General features: G+C 53.4%; 1 protein-coding gene across 4 annotated transcripts in view; it reads left to right on the forward strand.

The window, feature by feature from the left end:
* The window catches only part of UHRF1 (ubiquitin like with PHD and ring finger domains 1), a 58,931-nt gene that overhangs the window by 17,343 nt on the left and 28,692 nt on the right, over positions 1–12,896 (forward strand). For all 4 annotated transcript variants that reach the window (XM_077979379.1, XM_001083134.5, XM_001082762.5 and 1 more), the window contains 3 exons: positions 4,482–4,736; positions 6,288–6,454; positions 7,549–7,764. In XM_077979379.1, the coding sequence (XP_077835505.1) occupies positions 4,482–4,736; positions 6,288–6,454; positions 7,549–7,764 (638 nt within the window). The remainder of the gene's footprint in view (positions 1–4,481; positions 4,737–6,287; positions 6,455–7,548; positions 7,765–12,896) is intronic.

The following is a 12,896-nucleotide window of genomic DNA, read 5'->3' on the forward strand; positions in this document are numbered from 1 at the left end:
CCTCAGCCTCCCAAGTAGCTGGGACTACAGGCGCCTGCCACCTCGCCCGGCTAGGTTTTTTTTTTGTATTTCTTAGTAGAGACGGGGTTTCACCGTGTTAGCCAGGATGGTCTCGATCTCCTGACCTCGTGATCTACCGGTCTCAGCCTCCCAAAGTGCTGGGATTACAGGCTTGAGCCACCGCGCCCGGCTTGTGGCGTCATTTTCATCTCCCAGAGTCCACATTCTACACCAGGGCTTGCCCTTGGTGTTATGTCTTTTTTTCTTTTTTTTTTTTTTTGAGACAGTGTCTCACTCTGTCACCCAGGCTGGAGTGTAGTGGCCTGATCTCGGCTTACTGCAACCTCTGCCTCCCGGCTTCAAGTGATTCTCCTGCCTCAGCCTCCTGAGTAGCTGGGAATACGGGCGAGAGCCACCACGCCTGGATAATTTTTTTATTTTTAGTACAGATGGGGTTTCACTGTATTGGCCAGGCTGGTCTCAAACTCCTGACTTTGTGATCTGCCCGCCTCGGCCTCCCAAAGTGCTGCGATTACAGGCATGAGCCACCGTGCCTAGCCGGTGTTACATGTTCTATGGTTTAGACAGATGTGTGATGACATGTATTCACGTTACAGTGTCACACGAAGTCATTTCACAGCCCTAAAAATCCCCTGTGCTCCATCGAGTTAGCCTTCCTGACCCCAGCCTGGGGCAGCCACTGACCATCTTACGGTCGCCATGGTTTTGCCTCGTCCAGAATGTCATCCGGCCGGAGTCGTACTGTAGTACATATAACAGGCAGGTGTTTCAAATGGGTTTCTTTCCTTTTTTTTTTTTTTTTTCAGATAGGATCTTACTCTGTCACGCAGGCTAGAGTGCAGTGGCATGATCATAGCTTGCTGCGGCCTCCACCTCCTGGTTTCAAGTGATCCTCCTGCCTCAGCCTCCAAGTAGCTGGGATTACAGGTGTGCACCACCACACCAGGCTAGTTTTTTTTATTTTTAGTAGAGATAGGGTCTCAGTATGTTGCCCAGGGTGGTCTTCAGCTCTTGAGCTCAGGTGATCCTCCCACCTCTGCCCTTGGCTTCCTAAAGTGCTAGGATTACAGGCATGAGCCACAGTGCCCTCTTTTTTTTTTTTTTTTTTAAAAAAAAGCCAGCTTCATAGTGTGTTTTTTTTTGTTTGTTTTGTTTTTTTTTTTTTTTTTTACGAAGTCTTGCTCTGTTGCCCAGGCTGGAGTGTAGTGGCGCGATCTCTGCTTACTGCAAGCTCCGCCTCCCAGCTTCAAGCAATTCTCCTGCCTCAGCCTCTGGAGTAGCTGGGATTACAAGCGGCCACCACCACGCCAGGTTAATTTTTGTATTTTTAGTAGAGACGGGGTTTCACCATGTTGGCCAGGGTGGTCTTGAAATCCTGACGTCAGGTGATCTGCACTCCTTGGCCTCCCAAAGTGCTGAGATGACAGGCGTGAGGCCCTGCGCCTGGACTGAGTTATATTTTAATGCATGGATGGCCACGTTGTGTTGATCCACCTCAGCTGTTTTTTTTTTTTTTTTTTTTTGAGACAAGAGTTTTGCTCTTTTTCTCCAGGCTGGAGTGAGGGCAATGGCATGACCTCGGCTCACTGCAACCTTTGCCTCCCAGGTTCAAGCAAGTGATTCTCCCTCCTCAGCCTCCCGAGTAGCTGGGATTACAGGCACCCGCCACCATGCCCGGCTAATTTTTGTATTTTTAGTAGAGACAGGGTGTCACCATGTTGGCCAGACTGGTCCCGAACTCCTGACCTCATGATCTGCCCCCCTGCTCGACTTCCCAAAGTGTTGGGATTACAGGCGTGAACCACCGTGCCCAGCCTCAGTCCCCTCACCTGCTGATGGACACCTGGGTTGCTGTCACCCTCTGGCTGTTGTGATGCTGTGTGAACCTGCGTATACAGGTTGACATGCCTCTTTCTCTCCATCCGTGTTACCTCTCCCCGAAGCCAGCTGCTCTGTGCTAGAGAGCCGGCCCTGAGCCTCCTCCTGGCATGCAGGCAGCGCCCAGCATGTTGGAGGCATTCACTGCTTGCTGGGAGAACAGAAGGGCTGAAGCAGGTATTGGTGGGCTCTTGATGTCCACGGTGGGTTTTGGAGCAGCCCTTGAAACCTTTGTAGCTGTGGGTGGGTGTGTACATGTTCAAACGGGTTTTTCTGATCCTGGAGGATCACTTGCTTGAGCACAGGAGTTCAAAGCCAGCCTGGGCAACACAGCAAGACCCCATCTCTAAAAAAATTAGCTGGGCATGGGTGATGTGTGCCTGTGGTCCCAGCTACTCAGCAGTCTGAGGCAGGAGGATTGCTTGAGCCCAGGGTTCGAGGCTGCAGTGAGCTACGATTGCACCACTGCACTCCATCCTGGGCAACAGAGCGAGCTCCTTTCTAAAGAAAAAAAAAAATCAGACCAGGTACCATGGCTCATGCTGTAATCCCAGCTCTTTGGGAGGCTGAGTTGGGTGGACCCGTTCCCTGTTCAGCTCAGGAGTTCGAGACCAGCCTGGCAAATGTGGTGAAACCCTGTCTCTACTAAAAATACAAAAATTAGCCAGGTGTGATGGCTCATGCCTATAGTCCTAGCTACTCAGGAGGCTGAGGCACAAGAATCACTTGAACCCGGGAGGTGGAGATTGCAGTGAGCTGAGATAGCACCACTATACTCCACCCTGGGCGACAGTGAGACTCCATCTCAAAAAAAAAAAAAAAAATGTTTTTTTTTTCTGGAAAAGATGAGTCAGCCTTTATCAGGTTCTTAGGTTGTTGGTGAACAAAGAAAGAAAGCCTTGCAGAGAAGGGCTTTGGCCTTCACTGTGACCCCCATGCTGTTTGTATTTGAACAGCCGTCAGGCCTTGGAACTCCAAGGGACGGAAGGAGGAAGAGCTGACATTCCATGTATGTTTCTCTCCTCCCTTTTCCTAAGAACGCTCCTGAACCAGGGCATTTCTGCCTCTAGGGGACACAGGGTGATGTCTGGGGGACATCGGTGGTTGTCATGACTGGTGGAGGCCAGGGACGCTCTGGTGCCTCTGCAGCGCCCAGGACAGCCCCACTGTCTAGTGCCCAGAGCGGGAGACCCATCCTGCCCAAGTGGTCAGCCCTAATGTCAGCCATGCTGAGGTTGAGAAACCTCTGTTAATTACACAGAAACCAACCGAGTCCAATCCTGCTTGCACCAGGCACAGGATCAACTCCCCACAGGGCAGACGATGGAAACCAGGGGGACCCCAGCTCCCGGGATTCACTCCCTCTCTCCCTTCCCTGTCAGTGTGTGGATTTTAATGTGTGCAGCCTCCTGGGACCTCAGTAGGGCAGGCATCATGGGATAAGGAGTCTCTTGGAGGCCTGTGGAATCCCTAACCAAGGGGTCTCACCCAGGGTGATGTCATACCCCCCCACCCTGTACTGGATGATGTCTGGGGACATTTGTGGTTGTCACAACTATAGGGTGTTCCTGGCATGGCAGTGTCAGGGGAGAGGAACTTGTTGCCTTGGGGGCATCTAGATGGCAGACCACCGGGAGGGGGGTCCTAGATGGGACACCACTGGGAGAGGGTCCTAGATGGCAAGCCACTGGGAGGGGGTCCTAGATGGGAAACCACCGGGAGAGGGGTCCTTGTTGGGGGTTGTTGGAGTGTGGATGGGCGGCTTCTGACAAAATGCCTCGGCTTCTCCAGCAGCCAGATACAGCTCAGGTGATGAGCTCCTCCTTGCATACCTGCTGAGTCAGGTGACCTGGGGGGCAGGCTGTGGAGCCAGCCTGGGGACAGGCCCCAGGGGATGAGGGCATCAGGATAAAGGCGCACAAAGGGGTGGAGCTGAGCCTTGGAGGAGGTGCCCTGGTGGGCGAGCTTGGCGCTGGAGCCTTACCCAGGAAGCTCATGGATGCTGGCATGTGCCTCTTGCCGTTCAGGTGGGACAGGGTCTCCCCGTCTCGGCACTGGACAGTGGGGCTGTCCTGGGCACTGCAGGGTGCCAAGGAGGGTTCCTGACCTCCACCCACTCCATGCCAGGAGCTTCTCCCAGTGGCGACAACCACAAATGTCCCAGACATGGCCCAGCATCCCCCGGCGTCTGAGGCGTGTTTGGTTGAGAACCAGTGACAGAGGTGACACACATTCACTGTCACAAAAGCTGCCGTAAACGCGAAGTATCAGGGAAAACTCCCGAGATCCCCATGTATGCTATGCGTAGTGCCCTGCGATGATGCTTTGTGCTCCTGGGTGTGTCCTGCATGTGGTGCCAAAAGCCCTCGCTAGAGGGGCCTGAGACTCTGAGGGAAGGGACTGGGGTGCCACCTGTGAGCGGGACAGCCCCCTGGCATGGTCCAGGTATCATGGCCCTTTACTCTGATGCAGATTGCCCCCCAACGAGTGCTGGGACATAGTGCTTGGTTCACGACTGGTGCCCACAGATGCCCACTTGGCATTTGGTGGCTGAACAGCATCTGCCTCTGGTGTCCCTGCAGATGGAGGACGGCCATACCCTCTTCGACTATGAGGTCCGCCTGAATGACACCATCCAGCTCCTGGTCCGCCAGAGCCTCGTGCTCCCCCACAGCGCCAAGGAGCGGGACTCCGAGCTCTCCGACACCGACTCGGGCTGTTGCCTGGGCCAGAGTGAGTCGGACAAGTCCTCCACCCACGGCGAGGCAGCCGCCGAGACTGACAGCAGGCCAGCCGACGAGGACATGTGGGATGAGACGGAAATGGGGCTGTACAAGGTGCGCCTCCCCTCTGCACCTGCTCTGGGGTTGGACATTCTCCCTGCCATTCTGATCTTTGCATACCCAGGGGCCACGGGAGGGGCTTCCCACGCCCCTCTCCAGCTCCAGCTGGGGAGAAATGGCCAAGGGGTGGTTTCCTGCACATTCCCTGAGGGGAACACAGTGCCCTGGGCTTCCTTTGTGGACCTCTAGAGCAGAGTCTTGTGTGGGGGCTTGCACGTGTTTTCTCTGTGAAGCTTGCAGTGGCTGTGACGTTTCTGAACTTGCTGCCACCATGTAAGATCAGGAATTGTCACAGAAAGATCTGGGTTTCCAGCTCTTTTCTTTCTTTCTTTTTTTTTGGCAGGGTCTCACTTTGTTGCCCAGCCTGGGGTGCAGTGGAGTGATCACAGCTCACTGCAGCCTCGAACTTGTAGGCTCAAGTGATCCTCCCACCTCAGCCTCCTGAGTAGCTGATGTTATAGGTGTGTGCCGCCACACCCAGCTAATTTTATTATTATTATTATTTTTTTTTATTTTTATTTTTTTTTTTTGATACGGAGTCTCGCTCTGTCGCCCAGGCTGGAGTGCAGTGGCCGGATCTCAGCTCACTGCAAGCTCCGCCTCCCGGGTTTACGCCATTCTCCTGCCTCAGCCTCCCGAATAGCTGGGACTACAGGTGCCCGCCACCTCGCCCGGCTAGTTTTTTGTATTTTTTTTAGTAGAGATGGGGTTTCACCGTGTTAGCCAGGATGGTCTCGATCTCCTGACCTCGTGATCCGCCCGCCTCGGCCTCCCAGAGTGCTGGGATTACAGGCTTGAGCCACCGCGCCTGGCCTATTTTTTTAATACATGGTCTCATTCTGTTGCCCAGGCTGGACTGCAGTAGTGCCATCTCAGCTCACTGCAACCTCTACCTCCTGGGTTCAAGCAATTCTCGTGCCTCAGTCTCCTGAGTAGCTGGGATTGCAGGCATGGGCCACCACACCTGGCTAATTTTTGTATTTTTTATAGAGACAGGGTTTCGCCATGTTGGCCAGGCTAGTCTTGAACTCCTGGCCTCAAGTGATCCTCCTGCCTCAGCCTCCCAAAGTGCTGGAATTATAGGTGTGAGCCACCGCACCCAGTCTGTTTTATTTTTTAGTAGACACAGGATCTTACTATGTTGCCCAGGCTAGTCTTGAGTTCCGGGGCTCAAGCATCCACCTGCCTTGGCCTCCCAAAGTGTCGGGATTCCAAGCGTGAGCCATGATGCCCTGCCTGGATTTCCAGCTTCTCTTGACAAATGGGCAGCTCTGGTCTCTCAGAGCCTTCTAGCAGCTGTGGCTGAAGCAGAACTGCAGGGGCCTTTGTGAAGACAGTCCATGGCCCCTGGCCCCGCATCCCCATCACCCCTGCTGGGGCTGGTTTCTCACGGGCCTGGGTTCCCAGCCGGGGAGGAGAAACCTCGCTGTGGGCATTTGAGTTTGTGCCCTGGTTCCAGAGCATCCCAGCGTCCGAGAACCAAGGTGGTCTCCCGTCAGTTTTCCTTACCCCGTTGGGATACCAGAGTTCCCTCATTCCTCACAGGTCAACGAGTACGTCGATGCCCGGGACACGAACATGGGAGCGTGGTTTGAGGCGCAGGTGGTCAGGGTGACGCGGAAGGCCCCCTCCCGGGACGAACCCTGCAGCTCCACGTCCAGCCCCGCACTGGAGGAGGACGCGGACGTCATTTACCACGTGAAATACGACGAGTGAGTCATGGCAGGTGGGCGGGCCTGGGTCCTCAGGCTCTGAGACGTGCGTCCTTGGCTGCGGGTGTTCAGGCCAGAGCTTGGCACTATCTCGAGATGGTAATCAGGATCTGGGGCCCCACCCTCAAATTCCTAACAGCATACAAGGCTCACTGCCCCCTCTACCTCCCGGTTTCATACAATTCTGCTGCCTCAGCCTCCCAATTAGCTGGGACTACAGGCGTGCACCACCAAGCCCGGCTAATTTTTGTTTTTGTTTATGTTTTGCTTTTTTTTTTTGAGACATAGTTTTACTCTTGTTGCCCAGGCTGGAGTCAATGGCACGATCTTGACTCGCTGCAACCTCCGACTCCCGGGTTCAAGCGATTCTCCTGCCTCAGCCTCCCGAGTAGCTGGGATTACAGGCACCCGCCACCACGCCTGGCTAATTTTGTATTTTTAGTAGAGATGGGGTTTCTCCATGTTGGCTGGTCTCGAACTCCCGACCTCAGTTGATCTGCCCGCCTCAGCCTCCCAAAGTGCTGGGATTACAGGCGTGAGCCACTGCGCCCGGCCACGCCCGGCTAATTTTTGTATTTTTAGTAGAGACAGGGTTTCACCGTGTTGGTCAAGCTGGTCTTGAACTCCTGACCTCGGGTGATCCGCCTGCCTTGGCCTCCCAAAGTGCTGGGATTACAGGCTTGAGCCATCGCTCCCGGCCTCTCCTCTTGTTCTAAAGACACCAGTCCTGTTGGATTGGGGCCCACCCTACTGCGGTGTGATCTCATCTTAATAAGATTTCATCTGCAAAGGTTCTACCTACAAAGACCCTATTTCCAAAAACAACTATTTGTGGGTACTGGGGATCCGCGTTTGAACACCTCTTTTTGCAGGGGACACGGGCAACCCATAATAATTCTGTACCTGGAATGTACCTTAATATACCTGCGTGTTCTCAACACCAGCAAATAAGCCTGTCGGGAGGGGCCTCTGCACACTGTCGGGGGGGTCTCTGCACACTGTCGGGAGGGGCCGGCCCCACTTCGGCTTGTTTCCCATGGAGGGAACGAGGTTTGGTCTTACCACGGGATCTAAGGCCGGGGCTTTCCTCCCAGCTACCCGGAGAACGGCGTGGTCCAGATGAACTCCAGGGACGTCCGAGCGCGCGCCCGCACCATCATCAAGTGGCAGGACCTGGAGGTGGGCCAGGTGGTCATGCTCAACTACAACCCCGACAACCCCAAGGAGCGGGGCTTCTGGTACGACGCGGAGATCTCCAGGAAGCGTGAGACCAGGACGGCGCGGGAACTCTACGCCAACGTGGTGCTCGGGTGAGCCTCGCATCCTGGGGCGAGTCCTCCCTCTCTCCTTTCCTCCCTTTCCGGCCACCCAGCCCCTCCCGGGGCCCCCGGACTGGCTCTGAAGCCGTCCAGCCAGGCTGTGTGTGCTCCGGCTTGGCCTTCCTGCCTCCCCTCTGGGGTCTGGTCTTGCTCCCTGCTAAGCATCTTTCTAAGACCGACCACCTTGGGCCCCGAGTGCCTCTGCCCACGGAACCGTCTCTGACCGCCGGGCCCTGACAGGCAGAGTTGTCAAGCTTCCTTTTTCTCGCTTTTTTTTGGTGGTTGTTGTTGTTGTTGTTTTTTGAGGCAGAGTCTCACTCTCTTGCCCAGGCTGGAGCACAGTGGCACAATCTCAGCTCACTGCAAGCTCCTCCTCCTGGGTTCACGCCATTCTCCTGCCTCAGCCTCCCGAGTAGCTGGGACTACAGGCGCCCGCCACCTCGCCCGGCTCATTTTTTTGTATTTTTAGTAGAGACGGGGTTTCACCGTGTTAACCAGGATGGTCTTGATTTCTTGACTTTGTGATCCCCCCACCTCGTCCTCCCAAAGTGCTGGGATTACAGGCGTGAGCCACTACGCCCGGCCTCAAGCTTTTTCTCTTTTGTTTGTTTCAAATTTGGTGAATAGGTACCATTCACAGGGTCAAAATTCAGAAAGTACCCAAGACCACACATGAAGATTCCCCCTCCTCTGCCTGGTCACCCAGTTCCCCTTTTTGGCGACATCACTGTTACCAGCTTTCTGGGGGCATTCTGTTCATAACCATATTTACAAAACCACACTGCTTAGGAGTCAGCAAACTGCAGTCCACAGGCCCGCTGTGGTCCTCTGCCTGCTTTGACAAAATTTTATTGGGACACAGTCACGCCCATTTTTATCTTACTACCTGTGGTTGCTTTTGTGTTATAAGGTCAGAGTTGCATAGTTGTAACAGAGACTATGTGGCCTACAAAGCTGAAAATCCTTCCTGTCTGACCCTTTGCAGAAAAACTTTGCAGACCCTCTTCTTTCTCCCTTGCTTCTTTGTGTGTGTGTGTGTGTGTGATAAAATAGATGTAACAGAAAATTTACCTTTTTTTTTTTTTTTTCTTTGAGACGGAGTCTTGCTCTGTTGCCCAGGCTGAGTGCAGTGACCGGATCTCAGCTCACTGCAAGCTCCACCTCCCGGGTTTACGCCATTCTCCTGCCTCAGCCTCCCGAGTAGCTGGGACTACAGGCGCATACCACCTTGCCTGGCTAGTTTTTTGTATTTTTTAGTTGAGACGGGGTTTCACTGTGTTAGCCAGGATGGTCTCGATCTCCTGACCTCGTGATCCGCCCGTCTCGGCCTCTGAAAGTGCTGGGATTACAGGCTTGAGCCACCGCGCCCGGCCTTTTTTTTTTTTTTTTTTTTAAGACTGAGTCTCCCTCTGTCGCCCAGGCTGGGGTATAGTGGCATGATCTTGGCTCACTGCAGCCTCTGCCTCCCAGATTCAGGTGATTCTCCTGCCTCAGCCTCCCAAGTATGTGGGATTATAGGTGCCTGCTACCACGCCTGGCTAATTTTTATATATATATATTTTTAGTAGAGTCTGGGTTTCACCATATTGGCCAGGCTGGTCTTGAACTCCTGACCTCAAGTGATTTGCCCGCCTCTGCCTCCCACAGTGCTGGGATTATAGGCATGAGCCACTGTGCCTGGTCGAAAATTTACCGTTTGAACCATGTTTAAGTGCACAGTTCAGTGGCATTAAACGCATTTATGTTGTTATTCTGCCGTCTCCACTACTTTGTCCTTTTCCCAAACTGAAACTCTGACCCCATGAAATGCTCACTCCCCAGCCCCTGACATCCCTGCATCCTACTTTACATCTCTGTGAATCTGACGACTCGGGGGACCTCCTAGGAATGGGATCACATAGGATTTGTCCTTTTGCATCTGTTCACTGATGTCACTGAGCATGATGTCCTTGAGGTGCATCAGGCTGTAGCCTGGTTGGAGTTTCCTTCCTTTTTGTGGCCAAGTGATAGCCCATGACATGTTGTCTATAAACATGAGCATCTTGGCAATGGCGTTCCAAGTACGGTCCTGGGACATTTATGGTGCATCTGTGGCCCGGCAGGGAGGTCAGTGAGCTGCAGTGGAGGGAGGAGAGTGGCTGGGGCTGTGGAAGCTGTGGAAGACTTCACAGTGGAAGGCTGTGGAAGACTGAGTCTGGGCCATCACGGCATTACTCGGGTGTGGTGTGGAATTGGTATTTATTCTCTGCTAGGGGCGATTCTGAGCCTGAGATTTTCTGAGAAACAAATTATCTGGATTATTATATGGAATCTGATTTTTAAATGCTGGTGATTAACGTTTTTTTCTTTTTTTTTTTTTTGAGACGGAGTCTCGTTCTTGTTGCCCAGGCTGGAATGCAGTGGCACGATCTCTGCTCACTGTAACCTCCACCTCCTGGGTTCAAGGGATCCTCCTGCCTCAGCCCCCCAAGTAGCTGGGATTACTGGTGCCCACCACCACGTGCAGCTAATTGTTGTATTTTTAGTGGAGACAGAATTTCACCATGTTGGCCAGGCTGGTCTTGAACTCCTGACCTCAGGTGATCCACCCACCTCAGCCCCCAAAAGTGCTGGATTACAGTCGTGAGCCACTGCGCCCAGCCAATCTGGTTTTACAAAGGGCAGTTCCCCTACACATACTCTCTTGCCTCCTGCCATGTAAGATGTGCCTGTGCTCCTCATTCACCTTCCACCATGATTGTGAGGCCTCCCCAGCTATGCGGAACTGTGAGTCCATTAAACCTTTTTCCTTTCTAAATTACTCAGTCTTTATTATTTAGTATGTCTTTATTAACAACACGAGAACAGAGTCATACAACCCCTTCCAAGCTCTCGTGGTGGCTGATATAATCCACGTCTTTGCGGTTGAAGGATGGGGGCTTCATTTATTTTTAACTTGGCTCCTGGAGGCTGCCTGCAGTTCCCAGGACCCGCCTGCAGTTCCGTGCCCCGTGGGCCCCTCTGATGTGGCTACTGACATCAAGCCAGCAAGGGAGGTCTTCAGCTAGTCGGCTAGTGAGATATAGAGCATTGAGCGACAGTCCGTCAGCTCTGCTGTGTTCTTATGGGTTAGGTTTAAGTCACAGTCCTGCCCATACTTTTATGGGGAGAAATGCCCACAAATGCATGGTTACCAGGAGGTGGGGGCTGTGGGGCCACCTTAGGCTCCATCCGCACCAGTTATACACCAGCTGCTGTCCGTTTACCCAGAGATGGATAACCTGCCCGGATAACCTGCACAGCCAGCACCCACGAGCTTCCTCCACCTCAGTCCCTTCCCCAGCAGAAGAAAACCACTTTTTTTTTTTTTTTTTTGAGACGGAGTCTCGCTCTGCCACCCAGGCTGGAGTGCAGTGGTGCGATCTCGGCTCACTGCAAGCTCCGCCTCCCGGGTTCCCGCCATTCTCCTGCCTTAGCCTCCCGAGTAGCTGGGACTACAGGTGCCCACCACCGCGCCTGGCTAATTTTTTGTATTTTTAGTAGAGACGGGGTTTCACTGTGGTCTCCATCTCCTGACCTTGTGATCCACCCACCTTGGCCTCCCAAAGTGCTGGGATTACAGGCGTGAGCCACCGTGCCCGGCCGAAAACCGCTTTTCTGCACACTGACTGTCACGAGGAAGGGGTGTCACCAGGCAGGGAAACGAAGATACCCGGCCGACCACACGTTGGGGCATTCGGGGTTCTTTGATTCATTCACGCTGGTGTCCCGAGCCCTCTGGGGATGCAGGAGGCACAGCGGGAAAGGGAGGGGGTGCTCGGTCCAGGCAGCTCTGGGGCAGACATTGTCCCTTGCCAGCCCCACAGGAGCTTCCAGGGACGCAGTGAGGTCATGTGGAGCCGAGGTGTGCCTCGCAGTGAGTTTGTGATATGTGCCCGTCGTTAGCCGCTTCGACTTTCATCAACTGCTGAGTCAGGCATCATACAAGATGAGACAGAGAAACGCACCAGCAGTCGCTGTCTTAGGAGGCACCCAGCCTGGTGCGGGAGACAGATCTGCAGATGACAGACTAGGGAGATGGGTTCTCTGAGACAACACGCGAGGAACGGCGGCAGAGACGGCTGAGCGGCCTCTGAGATTGGCAGGCTCAGATAGGTGGCTGGGCCCCATCCCGCTCTGGGCAGTGCTAGGAGCTACCAGCTTTTGCCAGGGCTGACTTCTAAATGCAAACCCTCTGCACTGGTGTCTCCGCAGTGTGGGGGTCAATTCAGTCATCGTTCATTTTCATTAAATTTTACCTTGCAGTGTAGATTCACAGGCAGTTATAATGTAGAGATGGCTAGGCGCAGTGGCTCACGCCTGTCTTCCCAGCACTTTGGGAGACTGAGGTGGGAGGATCGCTTGAGCCTGGGAGGTCGAGGCGCAGCGAGCTATGATCACACCCCTGCCCTCCAGCCTGGGCAACAGCAAGAGAGTCAGAAAAAAAAAAAAAAAAAAAAAAAAAAAAAAAGCCGCGTACCCTTTATTCAATTTCCCCGAATGGTAACATCTTTTTTTTTTTTTTTCTTTTTGAGATGGAGTCTCGCTCTGTAGCCCAGGCTGGAGTGCAGTGGCCGGATCTCAGCTCACTGCAAGCTCCGCCTCCCGGGTTCACGCCATTCTCCGGCCTCAGCCTCCCGAGTACCTGGGACTATAGGCGCTGCCACCTCGCCCGGCTATTTTTTGTATTTCTTAGTAGAGACGGGGTTTCACCGTGTTAGCCAGGATGGTCTCGATCTCCTGACCTCGTGATCCGCCCATCTCGGCCTCCCAAAGTGCTGGGATTACAGGCTTGAGCCACCGCGCCCGGCCAGTAACATCTTATATTAATAAACTATACTGTGTTACTGCAACTGGGATATTGACATTGATAGTCAAGAGTGAGTTTCCTCCCCATAAAATCCTTCTCATTGCCCCTTTTATAGCCACCTCCCCATCCCCAGCTGGTCCCTGACCCCTGGCAAGCACTAATTTTTTATTTTTGTTTGAGACGGAGTCTCGCTCTCTTTTGTTCTCTGTTGATACAATTTTGTAATTTCAAGGATTTTATAATTTCAACTTTGTAATAAGGACTCCTGTTACATAAATGGAATCACACAGTATGT

The sequence above is a fragment of the Macaca mulatta genome, chromosome 19 (assembly GCF_049350105.2).
Source record: "Macaca mulatta isolate MMU2019108-1 chromosome 19, T2T-MMU8v2.0, whole genome shotgun sequence".
In the NCBI taxonomy this organism is placed as follows: Eukaryota; Metazoa; Chordata; class Mammalia; order Primates; family Cercopithecidae; genus Macaca; species Macaca mulatta.